Source organism: Microtus oregoni, unplaced genomic scaffold, assembly GCF_018167655.1.
Source record: "Microtus oregoni isolate MIOR12 unplaced genomic scaffold, Mior012 000004F_ref0000308, whole genome shotgun sequence".
In the NCBI taxonomy this organism is placed as follows: Eukaryota; Metazoa; Chordata; class Mammalia; order Rodentia; family Cricetidae; genus Microtus; species Microtus oregoni.
In genome coordinates, this window is record NW_024543063.1 from 53,023,149 (window position 1) to 53,050,615 (window position 27,467).

Here is a 27,467-nt window from a genome sequence, read left to right on the forward strand (position 1 = left end):
TTAATGTTTTAATAACTTAGGACTTTTCATGACAATGAGACACTCTGCTCCTGGCGGCACCAATCTACTTCAAGAAGAAGATGGGCATCGAAGAGGATCCTTATGGAGTTTGATAGCCATTTGGGCAAGAAACTGCTCTTGCCTGGACTGTTGCATAAAATGGACACAGAGAACCCGCAGAGAGAGGACTGCTGAACTTGCCTAAAGGTGAGACGGTCTTTTGGGGTTCATGACTCATGAAAGAGTCTGCGAGACATTCTGCAGGACACAGCAGATAGTGACTGAACTGTCTTTGAAATTTCCTGCTTCATGGAAATGTCTGCTGGATACTATGGGCCTGAAGGCTGAAGATGGATGCCCCAACCATACAAAAGAACTTTGGGCGACTGTCCAGGCAGCGAGATGTCTCTGTCATTTCTAGAGTTTTCTTATTTCTTGTTTACTTAGGTAGTATTATATCCTTCTGGAGTCTTTGATGGAGTTGAAGAATGAATAGGTAGGTATAGTTTTCCTTAGTTATAATAAAAGATAAAATAGATATAAATATTGTAACTGTAATTCTTGCTTGATAACTGTTTTGCTATATGTAATTTTACTATGTTAAAGTTAAAGCCTTTCTTTTTTGTTTAAACAGAAAAAGGGGAAATGATGTGGGAGTGATTTCTTATTAATAAAGAAACTGCCTAGACCCATTTGATAGGCCAACCCTTAGGTAGGCGGAGTAAACAGAACGGAATGCTGGGAGAAAGAAGCTGAGTCAGGGAGTCGCCATGATTCTCCCACTCCAGACAGACGCAGGTTAAGATCATTCCTGGTAAGCCAGCTCGTGGGCTACACAGATTAATAGAAATGGGTTAGATCAATATGTAAAAGCTAGCCAATAAGAAACTGAAACTAATGGGTCAGGCAGTGTTTAAAAAAATACAGTTTCTATATAATTATTTCGGGTAAAGCTAGCCGGGTGGCGGGACACAGCCCGCCGCTCGTATTTCAACACCCAAACACATATATACCTTCTTCTCAGAACCTCATGGAACCTTTTCTAAAACTGACCACATATTTGGTAACAAAGCAAACCTCAACAGATGCAAAAAAAAATGGAATAACATCCTGTATCTTATTAGATCACCATGGTTAAAAGCTAGAATTCAACAACCACACTAATTGCAGAACATCTACAAACACATGAAAATTGAACAGTGCTCCTCAATTGAGTCACCCCTGGGTCAAGGAAGAAATAATGAAAGAAATTAAAGTTTTCCAAGAATTCAACAAAAATGTTGGCAAAATGTACCCAAACTTATGGGACTCTAAGAAAACAATGCTAAGAGGAAAGTTCATATCACTACGTACTTATATAAAGAAAGTTGAGATATCTCACTAGTCATTTAACATCATACCTGAAAGCTCTAGACCAAAAAGAAGCCAAATCACCCAGAAGAAGTACATGACAGGAAATAATCAAATTGAGGGTGGGAATCAATAAAATAGAAACAACGAAAACAATATAAAGAATCAATGAAATGAAGAGCTGGTTCTTCGAAAAAATAAGCAAAATAGACAAACCCTAATCTAAACTAATCAAAAGGCAGAGAAAATCTAAATTAACAAAATCAGAAAGGAAATGAGGGACATAACAACAGACCCTGAGGAAATCCAGAGAATCATTGGATCATACTACAAAAACGTATACTCCATAAAACTGGAAAATTTAAAAGAAATGGACAATTTTCTGGATGGGTAGCACATACCAAAATTAAATCAAGACTAGGTGAACAACTTAAATAGATCTATAGTCTGCAAGGAAATAGAAGCTGTCATCAAAAGCCTCCCAACCAAAAAAAGCTCAAAGCCTCATGTTTTCCGTGCAGAATTCTACCAGAACTTTAAATAAGAGCTAATATCTATCTATACTCCTCAAAGTTTTCCACATAATAGAAATAGAACGAACATTGGCAAACTCTTTTTATGAGGTTACAGTTACTCTGATACTGAAACTACACGAAGACTCTACCAAGAAAGAGAATTTCAGACCAATCTAACTCATTAACATAGATGTAAAAATGCTCAATAAAATACTGGCAAACTGAATATAAGAACTCATGAAAAAATCAACCACCATGATCAAGTTGGCTTCATGCCAGTGATGCAGGAATGGTTCAACATATGAAAATATATCAATGAAATCCACCATATTAATAAACTAAAAAACCATATGCTTATGTCATTAGATTCTGAAAAAGAATTCAACAAAATCCAACACCCCTTCATTATAAAGGTCTTGAAGGGATATGGGATACTAAAAACATATCTAAACATATTAAAAACAATATATAGCAACCCAACAGCCAACATTAATTTAAATAGAAACTCAAAGCAATTCCACTAAAAATATGAAAAATACAAAAATGTTAACTTTCTTCATATCTATTCAACATAGTTATTGAAGTTTTACCTAGAGCAATGAGATAACAAAAGGAGATAATGGGAAGATAAACTGGAAAGGAAGAAGTCAAACTTTGGTTATTTGCAGAAAATATGATTGTATACATAAGTGGCCACAAAAACTCTACCAGGGAACTCCTACAGCTGATAAATATCTTCAGTAATGTTTCAGGATATAAGATAAACTCAAAAAAAATAAAGTTTGTAGCCTTTCTATATACAAATGAAAAAGAAGCTGAGAAAAATATCAGAGAAATATTACCATTCATAATAGACACAAATAACATAAAATAACCCAGGGTAACACTAAGGAAACAAGGGAAAGTCCTATTCAACAAGAACTTTAAGTATTTGAAGAAAGAAATTGAAAAAGATACCAGAAAAGGGAAAGCTCTCCCATGCTCTTCAATAGATAGAATCAACATAATAAAAATGGCAGTTCTACCAAAAGTAATCTATAGATGCAATGCAGTGCCCATCAAAATCCCACCATGATTCTTCACATACCTTAATAGAGCAATACTCAACTTCATATGAAAAAAAAAACAGGATAGCCAAAATAATCCTGTACAATAAATTAACTTCCAGAGGTATCACCATCACTAATATCAAACTCTATTATAGAGTTACAATAATTAAAACAGCCTGGTACTTGCATAAAAACAGACAGGTTGACCAATGGAATCAAATTGAAGATATGATATTAATTCACAGACCTATGAACACCTAATTTTTGACAAAGAAGTTAAAATTATACATTGGGAAAAAAGAAAGCATCTTCAACAAATGGTGCGTGTATAACTGGATGTCAACATGTAGAGGAATGCAAGCAGATACATATCTATCCCAATGCAAAAAAACTCAAGTCAAATGGATTAAAGACCTCTATATAAATCTGAACACAGTGAACATGATAGAAAAGAAAGTGGGAAGTAGTTTTTAATGCATTGGCACAGAATACCACTTCTTAAATACAAGACCAGTAGCACAGATATTGAGAGCAACGATAAATAAATGGAATCTCCAGAAACTGAGAAGCAAAGAACACAGTCAATAAGACAAAACGGTAGACTACTGAATGAATAAACGTCTTCAGCAACCCCACCTCTGAGAGAAGGCTGACCTCCAAAATATATAAAGAACTTAAGAAATTAACCCTCAAATTACCAAATAATCCAATTAAAATATGGGGTACAGATCTAAACAAGAATTCTCAACAGAAGAATATCAAATGGCCAAATGGAGGGAATGGGAAGATGGGAGAGAGTGGAAACTAGGAAAGGTATGTAAAATGAAAAGAAGAAAGCTTTTGTTTTTTTTTAATAAAATGTAAAAAGAAATATAAAATAAGGAAAGGAAGAAGTTGACCCATTTATTGGCTTCCTGTTTTGTCTTTTAGAACTTTTTGTATATTAAGGCCATTTATACTATGAGTGCAAAACAAGTAACCACTTGTCATAGAAAATCATTTGCATCTACAGAGATGATGAGATGTAAATATTTTTCTGTCTCTAAATACATAAACCCTCAACAAATCTCAGTTCACACTCTGAGAACAACAAATGATTAGATAAGCAGCTATGGAAAGAATGGTATGCAGAGCTCTCCAGAATCAAAGGCATCCTCTTACATCTGTACCCTTAGGGGTAATGCTTTCCAATTACCCCAGTGACATAACTGAAAAAATAATAATAAAATGGCACTAGTCATCTCTGAAATCTGTCTTTATCTATAATATATATTTTGGTGTTTTCTATGTGTTCTCATAAAAAGAACTTGTTTGTGATTGATCAATTTGTGAAAAATCATTACAGCTCATCTGGGGTAAATATTAGAATGGAGATAGAAAAATTATGGATTCCAACATCATTTGATTGAAATGATACTCTAAGTACATCATTTATTATTCTGAACTTTAGAAGATTACAAAAACTATCTCTTATGCATATTCATATCCATTTCTTCTATTTAATCCCTTGGTCAATTTAGAAAAAAAAACACTAGTGTTCTTTATTTTAAAAGTTATAGAAGCCATGACTAAGACTATATGAGACGGGTGGTAGAGATGTTCCTGTTGTTAGAGCTTATGCTACAGAACCATGTAACAGCCAACTGTGGCAGTCTGCATTTGTAATCCTAGCACAGAAAAGATGGATGCAGGAGGATCCCAGAAATTTATTGGCTAGCAGTCTAGCCAAACTGGTGAGCTTTATGTGGAATAAATTAGGGTAGATACTTGATGTTAACCTCTGCTCAAGTGCATATGCACATGCAAACAAGTTCATATCCAATGATACACTTTAACACACATGAACATGTATACAAATAGAGGCACACTCCTAAACCATGTCCTCAAATTCTCTCTAAAGAGCACTTTTGTTTGGAGACAAATATGTTTTTGTTGACCATCGTTGCTTATTCTGTAGCCCATGAACTATCCTGTAAGGTACTCATGCAGGGACACAGAGGTCCTCTCTGGGACAGAATTTAATGAAGCATTGCACAGTATAAAATGCCATGTGTAAGGAGTGACTACAAGTTGCTCAGAATCAATGGCTTACGTCTTTGTATTCTGAAAAGAAAACCAGAAAATATGAGCTTATAAAGCACAGACTCTGTTATTAAGGCCAACACCTAGAAGGTTGTAAGAAAGAATGTCACCTTGAAGGTATTTGCTGCAGATAGTCTTATGCAAGGTTCTTAACCAAGTTAATAAAAAAAAGGATGTGACTAGCAGGTATTAAACTGAGTTAAACTGAAGATTAGAGAATGGTGGACTTAATTATTAATTATTTCATGTGCTCATATATAAAATGTGTATGACTAAAACTCTTATCTTTACTTAGATTCTTTGGAACAAAATCTTTCAAGGAAATATTTATAAGACACAAGAGAAAGGAAGGAGTTGAAAATGCAAAAAGTTTTATCAGAATCAGGAAGCTAGAATTATTCTATTTTTTAAAAATATCCATAGAAATAAAAACAAGAAGAGCCTAGTTATTATAAACTTAACTTTAATGTAATTCATAATCCATTTAATTTATTTCAAGGAAAGGCACTCAGGTATGTTTAACATTGTGTACTAAGTGACCAATGAATCTATGTGCTCCTCTTAAATCTCTTTATAATAACTCTATTATCCAGCAAATTTATTGTACTTTTTTGCTTTTGCTAGTTTTGCCTTTGTCTTCTCCCAGCATGTTAGGCTCAGCCCTTTGTCTGTAAAAGTCTGATGGTATCAATCCAGGAGGGGCACACATCCCTTTGCAATGCTGTGACAATCTTAGCTGGACTGCATCATCCATAAAACCCTTTTAAAAACTCACAGTAAAACCTGGCTTTGTACCAAAACACTACTGATAATTATTTACTTTTACAGAATATATTTGTTTATATACATACAATACACATCTCCAATATTTACCTGCTGGTTAAATATCACTTTATATTTAACAAATAAAAAGTTTCACAAAATAAGCCAATGAATGGATTTGGAAGGCAGTCACTTTACCTCATGAAGCTGTATAAGTTGTACTGTATTCTTCTGCTTTCTTGCTGGATGGTAGTGTTAAAGAGAGCCTCCATGCCTCTCTTTCTTACCATCCCCCTGGTACATGATGCCATGTTTGATCAGTAGCAGCTTCACCAATACCTGTGAAATGAGGCAGTCCTTTTACATGAGTTTTTCATCATACTTATCCCTCTTTTCTGTTTAAAATATATCTGGCATTTTTGTTGCTTTGATTTTACACCTATGGATGGGATATGAAAGACACTGACTACAGAAACACAAATATTCTTTAAGAAAATACAAAAGAAGAAAGGATACAATATCTAAACCCAGTGATGACAGGGGAGAGGGAAAAGGAGGAGTGGTTCTGCCAAACCTAAGGATATCTTTGGCACTGACACCAATCTGCTTAAATGGGGATCACACAGCAGCATTGTCTGACAAGACGCAGGAGATGTGGAGGAGGCTATTGTTTGTAGGGCCATACTAAGGAGAGGAGAGATGCCACTATGTTGGGACAAAAGCGACCCTCTACTCCCAAAGAATAGTGGAGGAGGATTTACAAGCAGAGGTTAATGAATGCAAAAAATGTTATTGGATATTTAGGTCCTGGTACCTCTGGATTGTAAAAGTCTCAGGTTGTCAAAAGGCAGCTTATGCAACATATAACTCCACTTAGTATTTGAAAAGAACCAAGGGAGTGGAAGGCAGCAACAGGATATTTTTGGCTCATTCTTATTCCTAATTTCTTTCTGAGGGCAATCTTGGGATGTGATTAGTACATCTATGACACCTTGGGTTGCAGCTTCTAAAACAAACAAACAAAACAACAACAACAACAACAAAAAAAACCACCCTTATTGAAATCCCTGCATTCATAGTTCTGTGGTAAAGCAATGGAATCAGATTGTTTTCCCAAATTGTTCATCTTATGTAAATAGCATGTGTACTTTAACGTGACCCTAGCGGAATTTTCTCCTTTATGGTATTGATAGGATAGTTACTATGCTTTTAATTACTGCACAAATCATTTACTTTCATAATCTTCCTTTATATCTATTAAAAAAGAGTTATACCTTAATGACTATCTTATAACAGAAGAAAAATCAGAGCTCAAGGATATTCAGAATATTTCCTGGTGAATTACCAAACTGTAGGTAAAAACGGCAGAAATCAAACCCAAAATGAGACACCAAATCTAGGCTCTTAAACATCATGTCCTACTTGTCTGTATTATCAGACTGTGATATATACTGTAGCATGTCAGACTGATATCTAGCACCATAGAACCTTTGAATCATAAAAAGAATAAGAAAAAATCAGCTAAGTATTGCTTTAAGATTATGTTTTACTCTATTAACTGTTAGGTATACTATATTATAAAATCTCAGATGTTTGGCATATTCAGGGGTACTATTGCTATGATGAAACACCATGACCAAAAGCAAGTTGGGGAACAGGGGCTTGTTTGGTGTTTTTACTACAACACAGTCCATCGCTGAATGAAGTCAAGAAAGGAAATCAAGCTGGGCTACAACCTGGAGGCAGGAGCTGAAGCAGAGGTCTCAGAGGGTTACTGCTTACTGGCTTGCTCCTCATGGTTTAGTCAGTCCTCCTTCTTATAGAAGCCAGGACCCATAGTTCAGAGGAGACACCACCCATAATGGGCTGGGCTCCTTCCTCAGCTGTCAGTCATTAAGAAAATACACTACAACTTTGCATACTGCAAAATCTTATGGAGACATTTATTTAATTGGGGTTCTATACTCATAGATGACTCTAAAGTATGTCAGGCTGATGAAAGTTAGGCAGGACAATTGACACCTTGCCACCCTGACACACAAAGGCTTTAAAGATGTAACATTTATTTATTGTTGTTGTTGTTGTTCACCTCAAGATGTCAGATTCATAAATTTCACACATATGATGAACTTAAAAGTCCCACAGTATCTACCAACTCAAATATTTTAAAAGCTCAATCTATGCAAAAATTCAAATTCTCTTTTAAAATCCAAGATCACTTAAAAGTCCAAAGTGTGGCTGCCTATAAAATCAAAACTAAGTTAAACACTCTCTTACTGAGGGAAGAACCCACAGTCACAAGCTGATTTTAAAAAAAAGCCACATTCCCATAGTGTCCAATATCTGGAATTCACTCGTGATCATGGTTTCTCCAAAAAACCTAGATCAGTTCTCAGACTCAATCTCTGCAGCAGAAAGAGCATGTTTATAGGCTCACTTGGGCCTTACTTCATCACTAGGGCTGTGATTGAGAATCACCCATGGTACTGACATCTCCAAAATGTTAGAATCTTTTTTATAACTGGGCTACATTTTATTTAAAAACTCTATTGGGCTCTCTTTATTGTGCCAAGTTTCTCACATAGTTTTTGCTTGACCCTTTTAATACTGGGTTTTAATAGCCAGTGAGGCTGAACCTTCTTCAATGTCCTCTCTTGGCCTCTCACAGTATCAAACCCAAGCATCTTTCAGAAGTCCTACATGCCTTCAAAACCAATACCACCGTGGTGACTCTAAAACTGTCTAGCTTGGCTGACGGCATAGGGTACAGCTTTGGCTATCTCTGGAACACAGCTTCTGTGTACTGACTCTCAGGAACCACTTTCCAGAAGATTTCACCTCAGTGATACTGGTTTCTTCTTAAACTATCTTAGTACTAGCCAGTCAGTATCTATTATCCCAGAAAAGTGAAGGGTTTTCTTTGGTGAGCTAGTCTTTTGTTATTCACATCCAATTCTTTAGCTCCAGCTGATCAAATATCATATATTCTTCACATAAATAGTGAAAATTTCCAGCCAGGCATCCACCATCAGCCTTGCTCTAAACATGATGGAGGAAGGTCACTGGCTAATAAAGGAACTGCCTTGGCCCATTTTATTGGTTAGAGGATAGGTGGGAGGAGTAAACAGAACAGAACGCTGGGAGGAAGAGGAAGTGAGCTCAGACTCCACAGCTCTCCTCTCTGGAGCAGACGCCTGAGAGAGACGCCATGCCCTGCTCCCGGGATGAAGCTCCGACCCAGGATCGACATTGGCTAGAATCTTCCCGGTAAGCGCACCTTGTGGTGCTACACACAGATGACTAGAAATGGGCTAAATTAATATGTGAGAATTAGCCTAGAAGAGAATGGGCCAAACAGTGTTTAAAAGAATACAGTTTCCGTGTAATTATTTTGGCTTGCTTTTTTTTTTTTTTCGAGACAGGGTTTCTCTGTGGTTTTGGAGCCTGTCCTGGAACTAGCTCTTGTAGACCAGGCTGGTCTCGAACTCACAGAGATCCGCCTGCCTCTGCCTCCCGAGTGCTGGGATTAAAGGCATGCGCCACCACCGCCAGGCCCATGTAATTATTTTGGGTAAAGCTAGCTGAGCAGGCAGCCGGGGTGCTGGGGACGCAGCCCCGCTGCCCCTTATTACTACATAAACATTGTTGTCTTCTAAGTTCCTATTGAACAGCCAATTGAGTGCTCAACACTCAATGGCTTTTCTAACACAAGGTTGTAATACCCTTCTCCTATTCTCTCGAAGATAACATGATCAGGTCTGCCATAGCAATATCTGTATCCTGGTACCAATATATATATACATATATATATATATATATATATATATATATATATATATGTATATATATATCTGTATCCTGGTACCAATATATATATATATCTGTATCCTGGTACCAATATATATATATATATATATATATATATATATATATATATATACTATGGTCTAGCTAATCCAATTGTCCAAAAATGGCCATCTACCTTGTTCGTCCAGGAGGCTGGTTGTCTCAGCTGGTCTTCAGTATACACCAGAATCCCAAACTCTTGGGCTCCAGTGAAGGAACAGACTTGCCAGTGTGGATGAAAGCAGAAACAATGAGAGTAAGCTTCCTTCCTCTATGTCCTTTATAAAGGCTGCCAGCAAAAGGTGCTACCCTTATTAAAGTTGGATCTTAGCACATCAAAAAATCTGGATTAGATCCATATCTTTCCACCTCAAAAGATCGGAATAAAAGTGAGGTTTTCCACTTCAAATGATTAAATTAAGAAAAAAAATCCCTCACAAGTGTACCCAGCCACTTGGATTTTATTTAATTCCAGATGTAATCAAGCCGACAACCAAGAATAGTCATCACCATGTTTCTTATACGTTTTATAGATAAGGAGACTTTTTTCTAAGACTTGAAAAAAGTCTTCAAATTTATTTTAGACTCATGCTTGAATCCGGGACCACATCTTTGTGGGTGAGCACAAAATGTGATGTTGCACACATACAGGTCTGTTGTTCTTACCTGTTTCAGATCAGAATGCCCAGGCAAAAGCATCAAGTTTCATGGCAACTTTCACTTTCTTTCTTCGAACCACCCCTTACCTATTTGATATTTAATTAGTTATTGGAATTGTGGCTTAGGGAAAGAATAGTGCCATCATGCTCTTCACAGAAATAATTCTACTTGATTGAAGAGTACCTGGGTATGTTTTCATTAGAAAATAATTTTACCCTAATTCTGAACAGGAATAATTGCAAGTATTTCCATATAACTCAAAACTAGCCAGTAAAGTATCATCAGCTATTGGCTAGTCATGTTTTAATATTGAAAACGGTGGTGTGACACAGAATTCTTTAACAGTGGATTAAAGAGCTATGATAGAAAAATATTTATTCCTGACACTCACTATGTTTGTTATATTTAACAAGGTATAGATGGGATGATTGTTAATTGATTTGCTAGGATATCGCACACTACTTTATATGGATGTGGACACAAGTAAGGCTATGATCTACACAGTGGGATGACTAAGAGTTCTTAGTTTCTTAATCTAAGTATATACCACAGGAAAAAAACCCAGGAATTTTACATTCAAGGATGCATTTTTTTTTTTTACATTGAGATACTCAGATGATTTTCAGTGGTTTTAAATTTTCAGCTTACTTTTCTGCCACAAACATATTCAGACACAGAAACCCATAGAAGAGAGGTTAATACACCAAAAGATACCTGTCTGGTTTATTAAGATGCCCTGGTATCTTAGAAGGGGATGGCTAGACAAACATGCAACTGTACATGTTGCTGAGATGTTTTCAGCAAAAGCCAAGTGTATCATGTCATTGTTTTTCACAATCAGGGATAAGTGACAAGCAATATGAGTCCTTGTACAGCCACAGACTATTCAACCTCGCTTAAGACTTTTCTTACAGTTCTAGTGTGCCAATCTCCTAATATCTACAAGATGGTAAATATTCAAACTCTCAAAAACTAATTGTTTTCTTATCAGCTGTAGAAGGAGACTTTGGGTGTTATGTTTACATGTGTCCTCAAGATAAATAACTATGGAGCTTCAAATGAAATAAGTAGGAGTAGAGTATCATTTGTTATCTATATCTATATACAATATATATATAATTTTTCATAAATCATCTCATAATAATTAAATTAATAAAATATTACTATGATTTGTAGCACCATTCACCATTTTAAGGACTCCTGAGCATATGTGAAATACTAGAATACTGTACCAATGTATGCTGAGACCTGTAATTAGTAACCTGAATGATAGTTATGAAATGCGTAAGGAGTCTAGAAGAACAAAGAGGAACCTCTGAGTACCACAGTTTACAATGTAGTGACTTTACTGCCATCTCCTTTCCTCTTGAAAGTTCACACAACTTGAATCTGTAACTCAGTTGTAAGGGAACGACACAATGATGGACCTTAAAATCACCCAGTGACCTTCCAACAGCACTAATATCTCTGGTCTCTGGAGACAGGAAGATTATTATTATCTATCAAGAGTTTGCATAGTCATATATTAATCTCTGGGAATTTTGAAAAATCTCCAGTTACTATTCCCCATTAGGCTTTTTCCTCCCTCATACATTTTCTTTCTCTTTGCATTATTTTCTTCTCTCTTACAATTACTGAAGACCTATTCTGTGCCCAGGATTGATTTTATTATGTTTTGGACACATGAGGATGAATGAGACATGGCTTTGTATAGGGTAATTTGCTCTCAGGACAGATTGAAATAGTAAGAGTGGTAATGAAATTGGGACAAAAGACAAAATTAATTGCTGTAAGAAAGTTCCCAGCAAAAGTGCATAAGATAAAAAGGAAGAAAGTAATTAGTCCTACCTGGGAAGTCTTGCCTGCTGATGAAACATCAGAGCAGACTCTGAAAAGATTAATGGACTTTAAGAGGTACAGTAAAAGGAAAGAATGGACTGGGCTGCATTAGCCACACACCTTTGTAGATACACTAAAATATGTGCCAGTTCTGAAGAAGGACGAAGCCTGTGTCTCAGAGGCATATGATGTGAAGAGATTCTCACAGAGACATGATTACGGACAAAGCATTTGGAAAATTTTGATTATAAAAGATTTTTTTACTTTATAAAAAATTAATGAGGCACATTGATACCTTGAAATGTCCTACTTGGCTAATTTTAAGTATTTATTTATGGCAATTATCACCACTAAATTAATAGTAAAATTTTGATTCTCATATATGTATGTTTATATTTGTAAAATGCAAACAATAATGTGTGAATTTATATATTGATTTGTGTAAATGCAAAATATTTATTTCCTTACATATGAATATTATTTAACATATCAGGGAAAGTATTAGATTTTAACTTCTCATAATACCAAATCTTATGCTATCATTTGAAAATTTATATATTCAGTATATGTTGTAAGCCGGCTTAAAGGAATTCGCGTTTTCCTCCCAAGGTCATATGACTTATAATTCTTTCAAAACAAGTTTTCATCTTTCTAATACCTGAGTCCATTCTCTAAAATATGAGGTTGCTGCCCATAAGTAGAAAAGTCCACAAATGGCCAACTCACACCCTCCAATTAAATCTCTAAGTTTCTTAGAACCTATAGTATAAATGCTCTCTGAATAGAGGTTATGTTTATTGATTGTGGACTAAGACAAACAAATAAAGTCTCTATGCAGTTATTACATGCCTATTTAAAATATATTTTAACCCATAGTTGTAATCTAGAGATGCCAGTATATATAGACACTAATAAGATCTAGGCTAATATATTTACCTTCCTATTTTATCTACACACTATCTATTTATGTGTCTATGTATCTATTAACTCTCTGTGTATCATCTATATTCCTATCCATTTATCTGTATGTTATTGCATAAAAAGGAAAAGAATTACAACATTCTTTGATGTGGGATTCCCCTCTGTATGCTGTGAATACCATTGGTTAATAAAGAAACTGTCTTCAGCCTGTGATAGGATAGAACAGAGCAAGGTGGGGGAAACTAAAATGAATGCTAGGGAAAAGGACGTGGAGTTGAGAGAAGCCATGGAGCCTCTGCCAGGGAAAGACAGTGAAACTTTTCCTGTAGGCCACGAAAGTCATGGTAAAATATTAATTCTAGATGTAAGAGCTAGCTAGTAATACACTTAATTGGCCAAGCAGTGATTTAACTAATACAGTTTCTGTGTGGTTATTTTGGGTCTGAGCTGCCGGGCAGCCGGGAAACAAACTAACAGTCTCCCTACTACACAGATTGACTCATTTTCTAAGGTATTTGCCTAAATACCCTTCTTTCTTCATGAAATCTTTGTGCAACTTTAGCATTTTCATCAAACCAATTTTGAGCAATGTGCTAGGCAAGGAATTGATGGATAACCCCTCATCTGAATTTGGCCTTCATGACTGGCAGCATATAGCACCAATCACATACTCAGCAAGAAGAAACAATGTTGTCCAGGGTCTTCTGCAAGATCTTAATCCTCACTGTTCCATGCCTCTTAAACTTATAAGCAAAAGACCCTGTCTCACAGACAGTGAGGTAATAATTGCACATTGAATCCGCAAGGGCTTCTGGGGATAACAAAGGTAGGGATTTCATAACTGGGATAATGTGTTCAACAAGACTCATTCAAAAGAGGAGTCTAGAGCAGCATTTTATATCCACTGCAATCTCTGTGCAGCACAATCTGGAAGACCAGAGAGGAGTGAATTACAGTAATCAGTCTTCAATATGACAAAAGACTTAATCAGCATCTCCTTGCCTTTCTCATGAAGCCTCTCAATCTGGTGAGATCAGGGAAATTATAAAAAGAAGTTTGTGAGATGGATACAAAATACTTCTCAAATGATAACGTTAAAGACAATGGAAATGGGGAAAATCACATACAAGTTTTACATTTCTGAGTTGTCTGAAACAGGATTCTAATCAGAAGCACTCCTTCGATGGTTAGACACAAGGAGCAGCTGTTTAGCATTAGAGAGAACTTGGGCCAGTCTAAGATTCTCTCTTCTGAAATTTTGCACTAGGGAAATCTCTATTTGATTGAATAAAGTAAAGGTAAAACCACATCTTTTAAAAACCAGAGAAACAGGCACATGGGTCTATTCATAGCAAGTAGATCAGTGTAAATTGCGGAGGAAGACATCCCTCTTTCATTTTATCCCTCGGCCATGGTTCTCTCAAATCCCTCACCATCCCTACCTCAACTCCCCAGTGCCACTTCCAAGCATTCATTGAATTAATTCATGGAAAATAAATGTTCTCATTAACTATCTGATTAGATTAGATTTCTAAAATAGAGTTCTAGGGAATTTCTATTAAAATATATTAGTTTCAGTCTCAACTGTGATCCTAAGAAGTGAATGTTACAGATTGGAGCAGAACTCGTATATTACTTTGATTTCTATCATCTCAATACAAGACAGAAACAACTCGAAGGGAAGAATCATTAATTTTGGTACATGTTTCAGAAGGTTCATTACATGATTTCTTGGCCATATATAATTGTGCAGTACATCATGAGTGGTGTAGTAGTTTGAATGTAATTGGCCCCCATAATACAATAGTCTCGTTGGAAATGGCATTTTAGGAGGTGTGGCTTTGTTGGAGTAAGAGTGTCCTTGTTGGAGGGAGTGTATTATGTGGGGGTGGGCTTTGAGGCTTCATATACTCAGAATAATGCCCAGTGAGTCAGTTGAATTCTTGTTGCCTGCAAGATGTAGCAGTCTCAGCTCCAGCACCACCTATCCTTGCATGGCGCCATGTTCCCTGCCAAGATGTATTAAACCTTCGAAACTGTAAGCGAGCCCCTGAAATCAAATATTTTTTTATAAAAATTGCCATGGTTATGATGTCCCTTCACCACAATAAAAATCCAAACTAAGACAAATGACATGAGGCAAGAAACATGGGTAGAAGGAGGATGTTCTGATGGTGAACAAAAAGCAGAGAAAGAGGAAGGGTTTTAGACCAGGTATAACCTTCAATAGAACACTCAGCAATCTACACTCCCCAACTAGTTCCTAACTGTTACAGCCTCTACCACATCAGGAAATGGCACCACCACCTGATATTTTATAATCTAAACTGTAAGTACCAAGTTGTCTGCCTCAAGTTAACAATGCAATTATGCTTGACTTATCTCAAATGTATGAAATGTTAGGGCTCTTCATTTTTAAAGAGAAAACTTAACTGTGGAAATAGTGTGGGATTTAAACAAGGTTATATAATCGTAGAAGATGACAAATCTAAACTTTAGAGGTAATATTGATGTGTAAATTTATAAAATTTATGAATCAAAGTGTAATAAATAATTGTGTTAACTCAAAGTTCTTCTGGAATATTTATGGTTTGAAAAACTACTTGGTTTTGTTTGTTAGAAACTATTCCTCAAACACATCATGACAAGCAGAGGAGAAATTATTGATGATAAATAAGGGTCGGTATGAAGTGCAGAGGTTGTTGTGGAGGGGAAGGGGCAAAGAGACTGGACAAGCACATAATAAAGTATTATATGTGTAGGAAAGCACCATAATAAAACCCATTATCTTAAATGGCAAGTTAAAAAAAAATTCACATCAAGGGACTTAAGTAGCTGGTACAGAATAAAGTATTTTGCGGGGGATGAGAAAGGCAGGGAGGGGAGCAGAGAAAAATGTACAACTCAATAAAAATCAATAAAAAGAGAAAAATATTTTGTCAGATAATATTTTGAAAAAAAAAACGTATTCCCTAATTTTCTACGAAGTTGCAAAAGAGTGTTAAGTACACATGACCTCTTGAACATGCAGCTAAGCATGGCAAACAAGTGACTATCCACACATAAGAACATGTGCAAACACAGGGTATTATGATAATAAAAGGAATGTGTGCTTCATATCTTGAGCAATACCGAGCTCTTAAAAATCAAGACTACCAAAGGGTCGTCTTGGTTTATGCTGTGTGCTATAAAGGTGCTAAGAAGCTCCTATTCCCTTTATTAAAATCAAAACCAGAGACTGACAAGCAGTGCTAGTTAAGTGAAGATTTTCGTCTCTTTCAGTGTTCAACTTTTTGAATTAAAAATCTAAGAAGAAAAATGGCCTGTTCCAATTACTCATTTTCTGCTCTAACTTCGAGGATATAAAGTACTAACCAATATATTTTCTTTAAAAAAAAAATCCTCTTTGGTTCATAAACACCTACAGCTGCTGAACTGGGGGTAAAAATATGAGTCAAAGCTGAAGAGACTTTCAATGCAATTTCAATGTTCTATTTTAAGAGTTTTCAAAGTCTTACGACGTTGTGGAAGTGAAGTGACCTGCCTTTTGAATAGAAATAAAAATCTCAAGTAACATGTATAGCTAGGACACAACACAAAGAGAAAAATGGGTAGATGAAAGGCACTAGCAGTTTCAACTACACTGCCTTTATAGCCCCAGGGTTGCTGCATAGAAGGTTCTAGAAACTCTGTCTTGGATTTCGTAATGAATTGCTGCTAGTACTGAGGTTAAGATTAGAGGCTGTAGGCTCTGGCAAACTGTTCATTATAGAGTTTGAACTGAAGCCAATTACTTGTGGTGTGTGTCCTGGAGAAACCTTGGAGGTAATCCCCACTTGCCTTATCAATCAGGAAAGTTACTCCCAACCTCTTAGAAAAAAAGATAAAGAGCAAAGTCATTAGACAGAAAACTTTCCAGCTTGGTATTATTGAATTACTCACTTAAGGTAGTATTTTTATTTCGTTGATAGGCTAGTATACACTCTGATTTTCAGTGATCCAGCTTTGGGACTACAAAGAAAATCCTTCTGAACTATGACTACCTGGAAAACAACAATACTAGCAATGAGTTTAGCCCTTGGATTAGAATGTAATAATATATCAACTTTATTTTATACTCTTGACATGAATGGGTACTTAGGAAAAACTTAACACAAGGGTTCACAACAAAAGATGATTTGCTTAATGGTTATGACAAGTGAAGCATCCAGAACTGGCAACAGAAGATTTGCTACAGCAAGAAGTATAAATTTTAAAAAGATTGTCCATGTATGTGATGAAGGTTCTTGTGCAGTCTGGAAACTCACCCTTATTCACTCTTACCGCCTTCTAAAATGATTTGATACGGTGAAATGTTACAGAAACCCAGGAAGTAATAGGTTGGCTTGAGCAAAGCATTAATGTCATTCTTCATTGCTGAGAGTCGGCACAGAGTGTACATAATAGAACTGGGGAACAGCTATAGAATCTGAGAACTGTACCATCAAAACAAGTGCTAAATACAGTAAGGTTGGGCAAAGAGAAGGAAAGGTTGGGCAAATGTTGGGGAGGGAAGAGTTTGGAGTACACCACAGCGTTCCCAAACTTTGATGTATGTATCTTAGTTGTGTTAGAATTCCTATTATGGGAAACTTACTATTATCACCACTTGACAAGGGGAAATAGTTAATTCTGTGTGTTTCAAAACTATTTTCCATAGGCAGAAACTTAGGAAGACTGATGATAAGTTAAGAAGCTTGGTATGCTTTTCTTCAATTAAGAAAAATATTCTCAGGGGCAATTAACTTGTCAATATAGACACACTTTAGGGAGTATGAAAAATTGGTATCATTGTTGGAGGCACATGAAATTCTATAATTGATACAGACCTATGACACTGCTCTTACTTAATTTGATAAGAATTCCCTCCATATTGATTCTTTGATCCTGCTATATTATAACCTATTGCAATATTAGACAAGGCATGCTATTTTCTACTTATACAAAACTGTTTTGTGTAAATAACTTTGACACACTTTAAAAAATATTCCAACTATAAATTAGATGATGAGGTTAGTAAATTTTAAGCTGCCATTATTCTGAAGTAGTTGAAAAATTCTCCAATTCAAAAAAACATGAGAGGTTCTATGTAGAGACCTGCACCAAACATTTTCTTCAAAAATTTTGCTATAGTATGGAAGCATTATATCAAAACCTTGTGATTATTAAAAACACTATATCCATTTGAAATCCCTAATGCAAACTTTAATGGACCAAATGACAATAGATGATATTGGTTCATAAATTTTATAAACATTCTTTTTAATATTATGTAACCCAAAAATCTTCTAAACTTCTGAATGAAAAGTGGACCCATTTACAGTAAAGCATATCCTGAGTTATGGAAATGCATATCTACAGCAAAGTATACCAGCATGCTCATGATGGGTCTGAGTATCCTATAGCTTTCTTTGTTTCTTTTTGTCTTTTCAACAGTGACTTATCCTTTTATGTCTTTGCATTTTAAAAATAGATTGATGTGGGATTCCCATTTGTATGCTGTGAATATGATTGGTTAATTAATAAAGAAAACTGTCTTGGCCTGATAGGGCAAAAGAACAGAGGTAGGCAGGGAAAACTAAGCTGAATGCTGGGAGAAAGAAGGGCAGAGTTACAGAGAAGCCACGTAGCCTCACTGGAGCCAGGGGGAACATTAGCCAGTAAGCCAAAGCCATGTGGCAATACACAGATGAATAGAAATGGGTTAAACTGATATATAAAAGTATATAGCCGATTAGAAGCTAGAGCTAATGGGTCAAGCAGCAATTTAAATAATATAATTTCTGTGTGATTATTTTAGGTCTGCACAGTCGGAAACCAACAAGCAGGCTCCTTCTAACAATAGATGTGTGATCTCTGAGTTGTATACATCATGGTCAAATATTGTAATAAATACTTCCCTTGAAATATATCATTATTAAATGGCAAATATTTATAAACAAAGAATGTAATTCAATGAGCTACTGACTGTATGGGTAGCCTTGATACAAAAGTGTTGTCAATGAATAATAACATGGAAAGAACTCACTGCCTTTCCCAAGTATGTTTAGTGCTTGGTTGAGTCCTATTTCTCTTGATACTTTCACACCTCTCATGCTACCCAAGTTATTCAAAGATCTAAACTCATTGGAAATTCTTCCCAGACGGACAGTTTTAATTAAAACTGTGAGTTCTAAAAGAAAATTGTAAGTGTGGTTTTAGAATCGATAAACAGTAAGGATGTTGGATTAGAAATGAGGGTAGGAGTTATCTATATGCATGAAGGTATGGGATTGAAAGAGAAAGTGGGAATATCAACATTTATTATGTTTGAGGTCTGGAAATGAGGGATGGAGCTGACCTATATAATGGTGGTATGGTACTATCAATGATTTTTAAGTTTGGACAGATTATGTTTTAATTACAATCTCATTTTAATATACAACCACTCAATAGGACTATTTAATTGTGAGAACTTAAATGCAGAAGGGATTGCTTTGATGCAAAATTAAGTGAAAGGGTAAGAAACAGAAAAGCATAGTACTGAGCTGGGGGAAAGAGCTCAATAGTAGTATATTACTAGAAGTCATGAGACCTTGGGTGTTCCTATCAGTGAAAAATAGCAAACAGCCAAAGAATAGAAAGCGAAGGAGGAGAAGGAGAATGTGAAGATGGATAAAAAGAAGGAAAAGGAAAAAGATAAAGCACCAAAAAGATGTAGGTTGCAAGGTCATGACAAAATTACTGGGTCCTAGAAAGGTGAGGGAATTAGATAGCTTGGAGATGTGTCACCATGAGACTATTTATCAAACTTGTGGTAAGTTCAATAAGGAAAACCCATGCGACTGTAAGGATCAGTGGGATTAGACACAATGTACTGCAAACAAAAATGGCATTCATTGTGTAAAATAATAAAATGTGAGAAAAATGGTAGTATTGCATTTACATTTGTGATTGCATCTTTACAAGGACACACACATAAATACTAAACACATAATGAACTTGACATTAGATTAGAATCTGGGCAATATTTATCAATGAAAAAAGGCATGTGAGTAGATAGAGAACTATGTAAAAAGCTTTCAGAATACCTTCAAAGATATATAATGAGATTTCTAAATCTAACAGATTTCCAAATCTAACCTGTCTGTTTTACTTCTGATTGGTGGTCTATTTGTCGGAGTTGATTATACTAATTCATTTATTTTGTTCACCTTCTTAATGTATCTTTGAGCCAAAGAATAATTTATCTTTGACGTTAGAGCCTCCAAGCTGTTTGTTGATTTACTCATCTTCTAAGGGAATTGGGGTGTGTGATAAATTGCAGCATTGTTTCACTTGCAGGGTTTTCCTGCTAAGATGAGTCTGTGCTGTGATTTATACTTTAATTTGGTAGGCAGTTTGTTTTCTAAAGTATATCTTTACAAATTCTCATAAAGCCTTACAATAGGTGCTTTTGCAGGTTATCTATGAATGCCTATAACACCATTAAGACTCAACATTAATATTACACACATATACCAGTTAAATATCAGCAGAAAACAAAATTTTCTCGAGCCTACTTTTGATGTATTCATATGTATGTCTGTGTATCTGTGAGTGTGTGTGTGAGACATACTCATCGCTTCTTGAATGGTCTACTGAAGTTCAGTTTTTGTTTCCCTCAGCTATTATAAAAACTGCCCTTCCGAACATGGACCGAGAAGCCAAGGAGGAATATCTGGTCGTAATTCAAGCCAAAGATATGGGAGGACACTCCGGAGGTCTGTCTGGAACCACAACACTTACAGTGACCCTTACTGACGTTAATGACAATCCTCCAAAATTTGCACAGAGTAAGTGATTTCCTGCACTCGTCACAAATCAGGCAGATTTCTAATAAAATTTTCCTCAGCATTACAAACCCCAAAACAGTTATAGACTGCTTATTTGAAAAGCATGTCAAGACACACATTAATCTCCATTTTTATAATTTCAAGAACATTGAGGAAACCCCAAATATCACAGGCACAGTAGATAATCAATCAGGAAGAGCTTAAGTGAATGTTGAAAATTTGTCCCTGATATTGATCCATTATTTGTACCATTGTAGAAAAGAAATAAAGCCTGTAGTAGGGAAACAAACTGTACATTAAAATTGCTTCCAAATTCCTACTACCAGGAGAGACTTCAGGAACCATTGACTCCATCTTGTTGAGGGTATGCTCATATTTAGCAATGTCAAAAGAATTCTATGAAGCCACTGTTAGTGGTCCAGGCTGATGACCATTATTTAAATACATCATTATCCTCTCATAAGACACTTCCTATAAGCATTTATTCAATTAATATGATATGAAGTAATGTTTCAATAAATGCTTCCAAACATAACAGGAGGACTCTTGAATTGAGAAATGAAGGGAATTACATAGAACAGGAAGAAGTCAATAAGACAATGAAAGGAGAATAGACACCAGTACTAAAAAAAAAGTGGTTACAAATACATATATCAACAGTAGTACATTTGCATATCTATATATTAACTTCTAAATATTTCGAATGGGAGTAAAATTAGATAGATTTTTTATATTCAATTTATTCAATTTAATGTAATGTCCTCTATTCAGGCCATGCTGTCAATGAAAAGACATTTTTTTTAAGATTGAAAAATACACTGAAGTTATAGTCATATGAACATATTTACGTAACTAATCTAACATCAATAGGTATACCTAACTTATTTCTATTTTGGAGGTATTGTAACTAGTATTGCCCTCAATTTGTACATGTATATTCTCTTCTGATTTAGAGATTGTGTATATACAGTAAATTATTTTTCCCCTAAATGCATGAAATAAAAATTTAAAAAAAAATGCTGCCAATGAAACCCAGGAGATCAGGGAGTTAAGTTTGTTGAAAAGCACTAAAAAATGAGGATACATACATATGAGTTGTGACTGAATTAGTACACCAAGATGAGTACCATAATGGTTAGACTAAGATCACTAGAAAGTCATTAAAATACCTTAACTGAACTGATTGAGTTTGTTAAAGAGAAACAATAAATAAATAAATAAATAAATAAATAAATAAGGATTTGTGTCTTTACCATATTACACCCCATCAATAAGAAGTTTGCAAACTTTCATTTGAATAATGTTAGGAGCTGTGTTATATAAAAACAGTAGAGGTGCAAGTAGAATAAAATATAGGGTCTGTAAGCCCTTAGATGTTAATTACGCAAGCCCAAGGATAGGTATGATTTCTAAGAAGGCAGTTTATTACATTATTGTTATCAGCATCTAAGGACATGGTGGAACTTCCTGCTGGCTTAGGAAACACCACATGAAAACACTTTTATGAAAAGAAAGAGAGGAACTAAGGAAATGAGAGGAAAGAATGGAGAAGAGTGATGCTCTAAACATTTAATGAGCAATTGAGAATTCATTTATAAAAATTCCAAGCCAGAAAGTTCAGAGATATATTTTCATAGAGAATTGTACAACTTTTATCTGCCCCTCTATGAATTATGATCCTTTTAAGAAAAAACATTGAAATAATTGATCTTACCATTTACCCAGTCTTTTATTTTGCTTCCTGCTACCTCTGCAGTTCACTCAGGAATATGTAGGTTCATCTTTTGCCAAAAGATGATTATTGCATTTCAGGAGTGATAGTTGAGTTTCTAAAGCATTCCCTTTTGTTGAGGTAATGATTATTAACTATTATTGCCCTGATGAAGATGACAAGAACACACAGTACTGTTGTGGAATATTACTTAAAGTTGGCAATGATGTAGTTTCTCATGCATCATTTGTTTAACATTGAATGTAATGATGCAATTTTAATTATGTAAAGACGTGTTGCATCTGTTTCATCTTGCCTGCCTAAGGCACCTGATTGGTCTACTAGAGAGCATAATGGGCAATAGCTGAGCAAAAGAGGTATAAACAAGGTTGGCAGGCATAGAGAATTAAAAGGAGAACAGGAAAAATGAGAGGAGGAGGAGAGACCCAGGGACACACCAGGGGCAAGAAGCCAGGCACACATCAGTCAGCCAGACTTAGAGAAGCAGCAGTTGTAAGATATACAGAAGTAAAAAGATCATAAGACCAGAAGCAAAGGGTAGATAAAGAGAAACTGGTCAATTGAAGTTAAAAGAACTAGGCAGAAACAAACCTAAGCTGAGACAGGGCATTTGTAAAAAAGAATAATAAGTCTCTTTTCCCTAAAGAAAAGGCCTGGTACAGAATGGCAGAAGATAAAGGAATGTCCCATTTTCTTGACTTTTCAAGGCTCCATGTTGTAGAATTGGCAGTAAGGCAAAGTCCACTCACTGGCTAATTTGTCATAAACACACCGAAGGGATAATCTCCAAATTCATATTGAATACAAACCATGAAAGAATTGGGCAGCTTGTGTTAGACAGAATTATTTTCTTTGTCCACATTATGGTAAAACTACTTGCAAGGTGGTTTTCTTCTTCAGTCCCATAACATTATGATTCCAAGTGAGTTTTAATTCATCAGTAAGGAAAGGAGTTCAAGGATCTTTATTCATCAAATGAACTAGTCTTAAATTCTACTGGATAATACAAACCATAATTATTCAGGGATTCACCATTTGCATTTAAACTGTGATTAGGTAATGTTCTACAGATTTAACTTATCCTCTGGGCTTGTTGTTCATTGAATGGTTGTTTTCCCCTGGTGATTGCATGAGGACTCAGTCTTTCTGATTGTTCGAGGCTCAGTTTGCCTGAATCAGGTCCTGAAACAAGAACCTGAATCTAAATAATCAAAATTGCTCAAGGAACACCAGAGGGGAAGTAAGAAGAGGCATGTTAGAAAGCCAAAGGGGTGCATGATCCAAAAACTTAGCACCTTGGATTCATGTGCCTTTATCCCACTGAGAAAAGTCTGAACTGTTGAAAACATTTTTTTAAAATTGGCAATGACTCAAAGATATCCCTTCAGAAAAGGGTGGAGTCTAGCATTTCATAAACTAACTCCTGTCACTCTTTGATGATTGCGTCTGTGAAACAAATCAGTGCTGAAACAGTTCTTTCTGCCTGACATGCAATGGATGAAATGGAATCTGAAGATAAGGTAAAGCCCCGAGGCAAAGAAATGCAAGAACAGGTAGATAGATGTAGGGCAGGTGAGCACTGATGTGCTAATGGCCAGGGAGAGTGGTCAAGTACCACCAGCTTCCACTAGACCAATGAACATGATTGCAACGAGCATCTCAACCAAGAAATTGGAATAAAAATAGGACAAATGTCACTGATTAGATGTTCTTTACTGTCCCCATAGGAGAATGGAAACACACTGTAATTGTATTTTTGCCTAGGGAGTTTTGAAGGTAGGATTTTAGTCTTTAGAGCAATGAAGAATTCAGTGACAAGAGGAGTATTTCATGTATCTGGACAGCTTGCTGCAGGGCATGGTAGAAGTTTAGTAATTGGATTTTATCAAAAATGGTCTACAAGTTAGTAAATATAAAAGTAAGTTCAAAAGTGACTTTCAGCATGTTACACATTACAGCTCTCTGTGCTGAAATTAGCTTAGTATTTTATGTGGGGCAGCAATGAATATCCCCACAGGCAGGCAATGTGATTACACAGAAAGTAGGAGAGAAAAATTCACATAGACGCACTAATATTCTGGCATGATTACTTTAAACAAATACTCGGTAAACATAGGGTTGAATAGGTAAGGTCTCTGTCTCTGAAGAGTGTTGAAGAGGGTTCACTACTTCTTTGGAACACTTGTTTCACACTTGTTTAAATGACTACACATTCCACAGAAGAGGTATTCTGCCATGACTACCACCATCGTGGTAGCATCTCTATGGATATCCAGAAGATAGGAAATGTCCAATGAATTGTGCTAAATTAATCAGTGAGTGAAAACTACTGGTGTGCTACCCAGTGTGTCTCTTCTTTTTAAAGGTTTGTATCACTTCTCAGTCCCGGAGGATGTGGTTCTTGGCACTGCAATAGGAAGGGTTAAAGCTAATGACCAGGATATTGGTGAAAATGCGCAATCGTCCTATGACATCATTGATGGAGATGGAACAGCACTCTTTGAAATCACTTCTGATGCCCAGGCCCAGGATGGTGTTATAAGACTAAGAATGGTAAGCTAAAGAATATTTTCTTCAATTTTTAACTCTCTCCTTGAAACTAGACTTTTGAGATCCTTGAGAGCTGAGTAGACAGGCAGAGCCCAGAGTTGGTAGGTACTTAGATTTAAGCTGAAGGGTGGGATGAGAAAGTATGCATAGTAGATCTGTTCCATATCACCTGTTTCGTAGGACCACATCACATGTCAGATGTCACTCTGGTAAACCAGTTACCAGAGGGAAACAGCCTCTTACTACTATGTCCACATTTATGACTTAGCGATTTTTTTTTTCTCTAAAGCCAAAAAAAAAATCACTTAGTCTTTATGAAGGGCACTGAAGTCAAGTAACCCTTATCCAATTGAGAACAAAATGAATAAACAGTTACTACGGACTGATGAACTACTCCAGGATACAATCACCTACAGTTTTAATGGATTCTCAGTGGGAACAACTGTGCTCCAGACACAATAAGTTCAATAGATTTTAGGGTTTCCCAGTGTAACTCTCCCATTCATTGATTTGTCACTCCCAAATGTGTTCACATTTACCCAAGTCCTCACTGAAAACTCTGCTTTCAAAGAAGCTCTTTGTCATGAACTCTTCCTTTATAAAAAGCATGTAAAACAGAGCTCATGATGTATGCGTACAAAATTTTACTTGTGTAAAGAGAGATCCATTGTGATGGAAGACATGGTACTTTCTTCAATATTTACCTTCACATCTTTGTTGGCCATGATGTTTCAAATGGATTTTCTAATTTATGAATAAAAAAATACATGATGGGGCACACTCTCAGAACCAATAATTTTTTGTTTGTTGCCTTTGCAAGAATTAAAATTCACAACACTAAGCCTGCTATGCAATTCTATTATATTACATGAAGATAATTTTCTACTGGAAATGTAGTTAAGTGGAGGTATGCTTAGCTATCATTGCATTCAGTACCTGGGATCTCAAAAATATATGTGAAATGGTAGTGATCTTAATTTTCTTATTGAAGAGCATCAACAGTGGGAACGTGGAATTTTTTGAATACATTTTTGTTTAAAATGTTTCCGCAATCAACTTGAAGATATGGCTATATTTATTTTAATTCTTTAGTGAGCAATGCTATTCTCATGCTGGGATACAACATTGAACCAACAGTTGAAAAATATTTAAAAGCTTGCATCTCTAGTAGAATGCTGTGTAATGATGTTTGAGACAATTGCTGAACCAATCATAATCATATTTTCCTTGAATAAAATGTCCTAATTCAATTTTTAATGTTTTTATTAATTGCTATCTTTTGTTCCTGCCAGGTACTTTTATAAACTGAAACATTGATTGTTCACTGTGATTCTGTCCACTAATATTTATGAACTTGGAGGCGCACACCTTATACTTCTTGACATGAAAAACATAAGTGGATTTTAGAAAAGAGTGTATGAGGGGGTCACATATCTATAGGCTAATGCCATTGCTTTTTAATTGATAAAATCCTCAGGACACCAGAGTGTGTTTTGTGTTCGTTAAGCTGGCCTGAAAATTATAGACAAAAAAAAAATAAATAAAAAAAAGAAGAAGAAGAAGAAGAAGAAGAGTCAAGTAGTTCTTGGAAAACTGCTTGGTTGTGGTTTTTACTGATGCAAAAAAAAAAAAATGGAATAAGGTACAGGAAGCCTATATTCTCATTTAGGCAGACTGTTCCCTGCACTCCTTCTATGAAAGAATCTAGAATCTATATGGAGAATCCTGAGAGAGCTCTTTGAGACGGAAGATTATGAAAGCATGAGGTGACAAGGAAAGATGTTGATCAAAGGGTCCAAAACTAGAAAACTAGACCTTATTAAAGATATTTTATGCAATGTGGAACACATTTCTAGAAGAATAGATTCTTTATATCTACCCATACTGATAAAGCATTGTGGTGATGGATATGTCAATTTACTTGATGAAGTCCTCATTTTGTGTATTAGCACTCTATTGTACCGTAAAATACACACAATTACTATTTGTCAATTAGCAATACTATTAACACATTACAGAGAAAATTTTGAGCAGATTTTATAAAGTACACGGAATAGAATGCCTATTAAAGTGTAGGTAATTTTCCTAGTTTGAATTTTCTCATACCGTCCCAAATAGTCTCTTCCAAACTACACACACACACACACACACACACACACTGTTATTTCAGAATAAACAGGGAAGTGTGTTTTCACTGTTTAGCCAAAAACATTGGGAAGGGAGAGCTAAGTACCATTACATCTGCATTCAAATATAAATATCAACTTGGATGTTTGAAATAAGAATATATATTTAATCTTTCGCAAGT

The 27,467-nt window shown here is 35.7% G+C and overlaps 1 protein-coding gene across 6 annotated transcripts in view; it reads left to right on the forward strand.

Annotated features, from left to right (window-relative positions):
- Cdh8 (cadherin 8) overlaps positions 1-27,467 on the forward strand; it is a 356,477-nt gene that overhangs the window by 192,178 nt on the left and 136,832 nt on the right. For all 6 annotated transcript variants that reach the window (XM_041649655.1, XM_041649660.1, XM_041649657.1 and 3 more), the window contains exons 5-6: positions 20,710-20,877; positions 24,975-25,162. In XM_041649655.1, the coding sequence (XP_041505589.1) occupies positions 20,710-20,877; positions 24,975-25,162 (356 nt within the window). The remainder of the gene's footprint in view (positions 1-20,709; positions 20,878-24,974; positions 25,163-27,467) is intronic.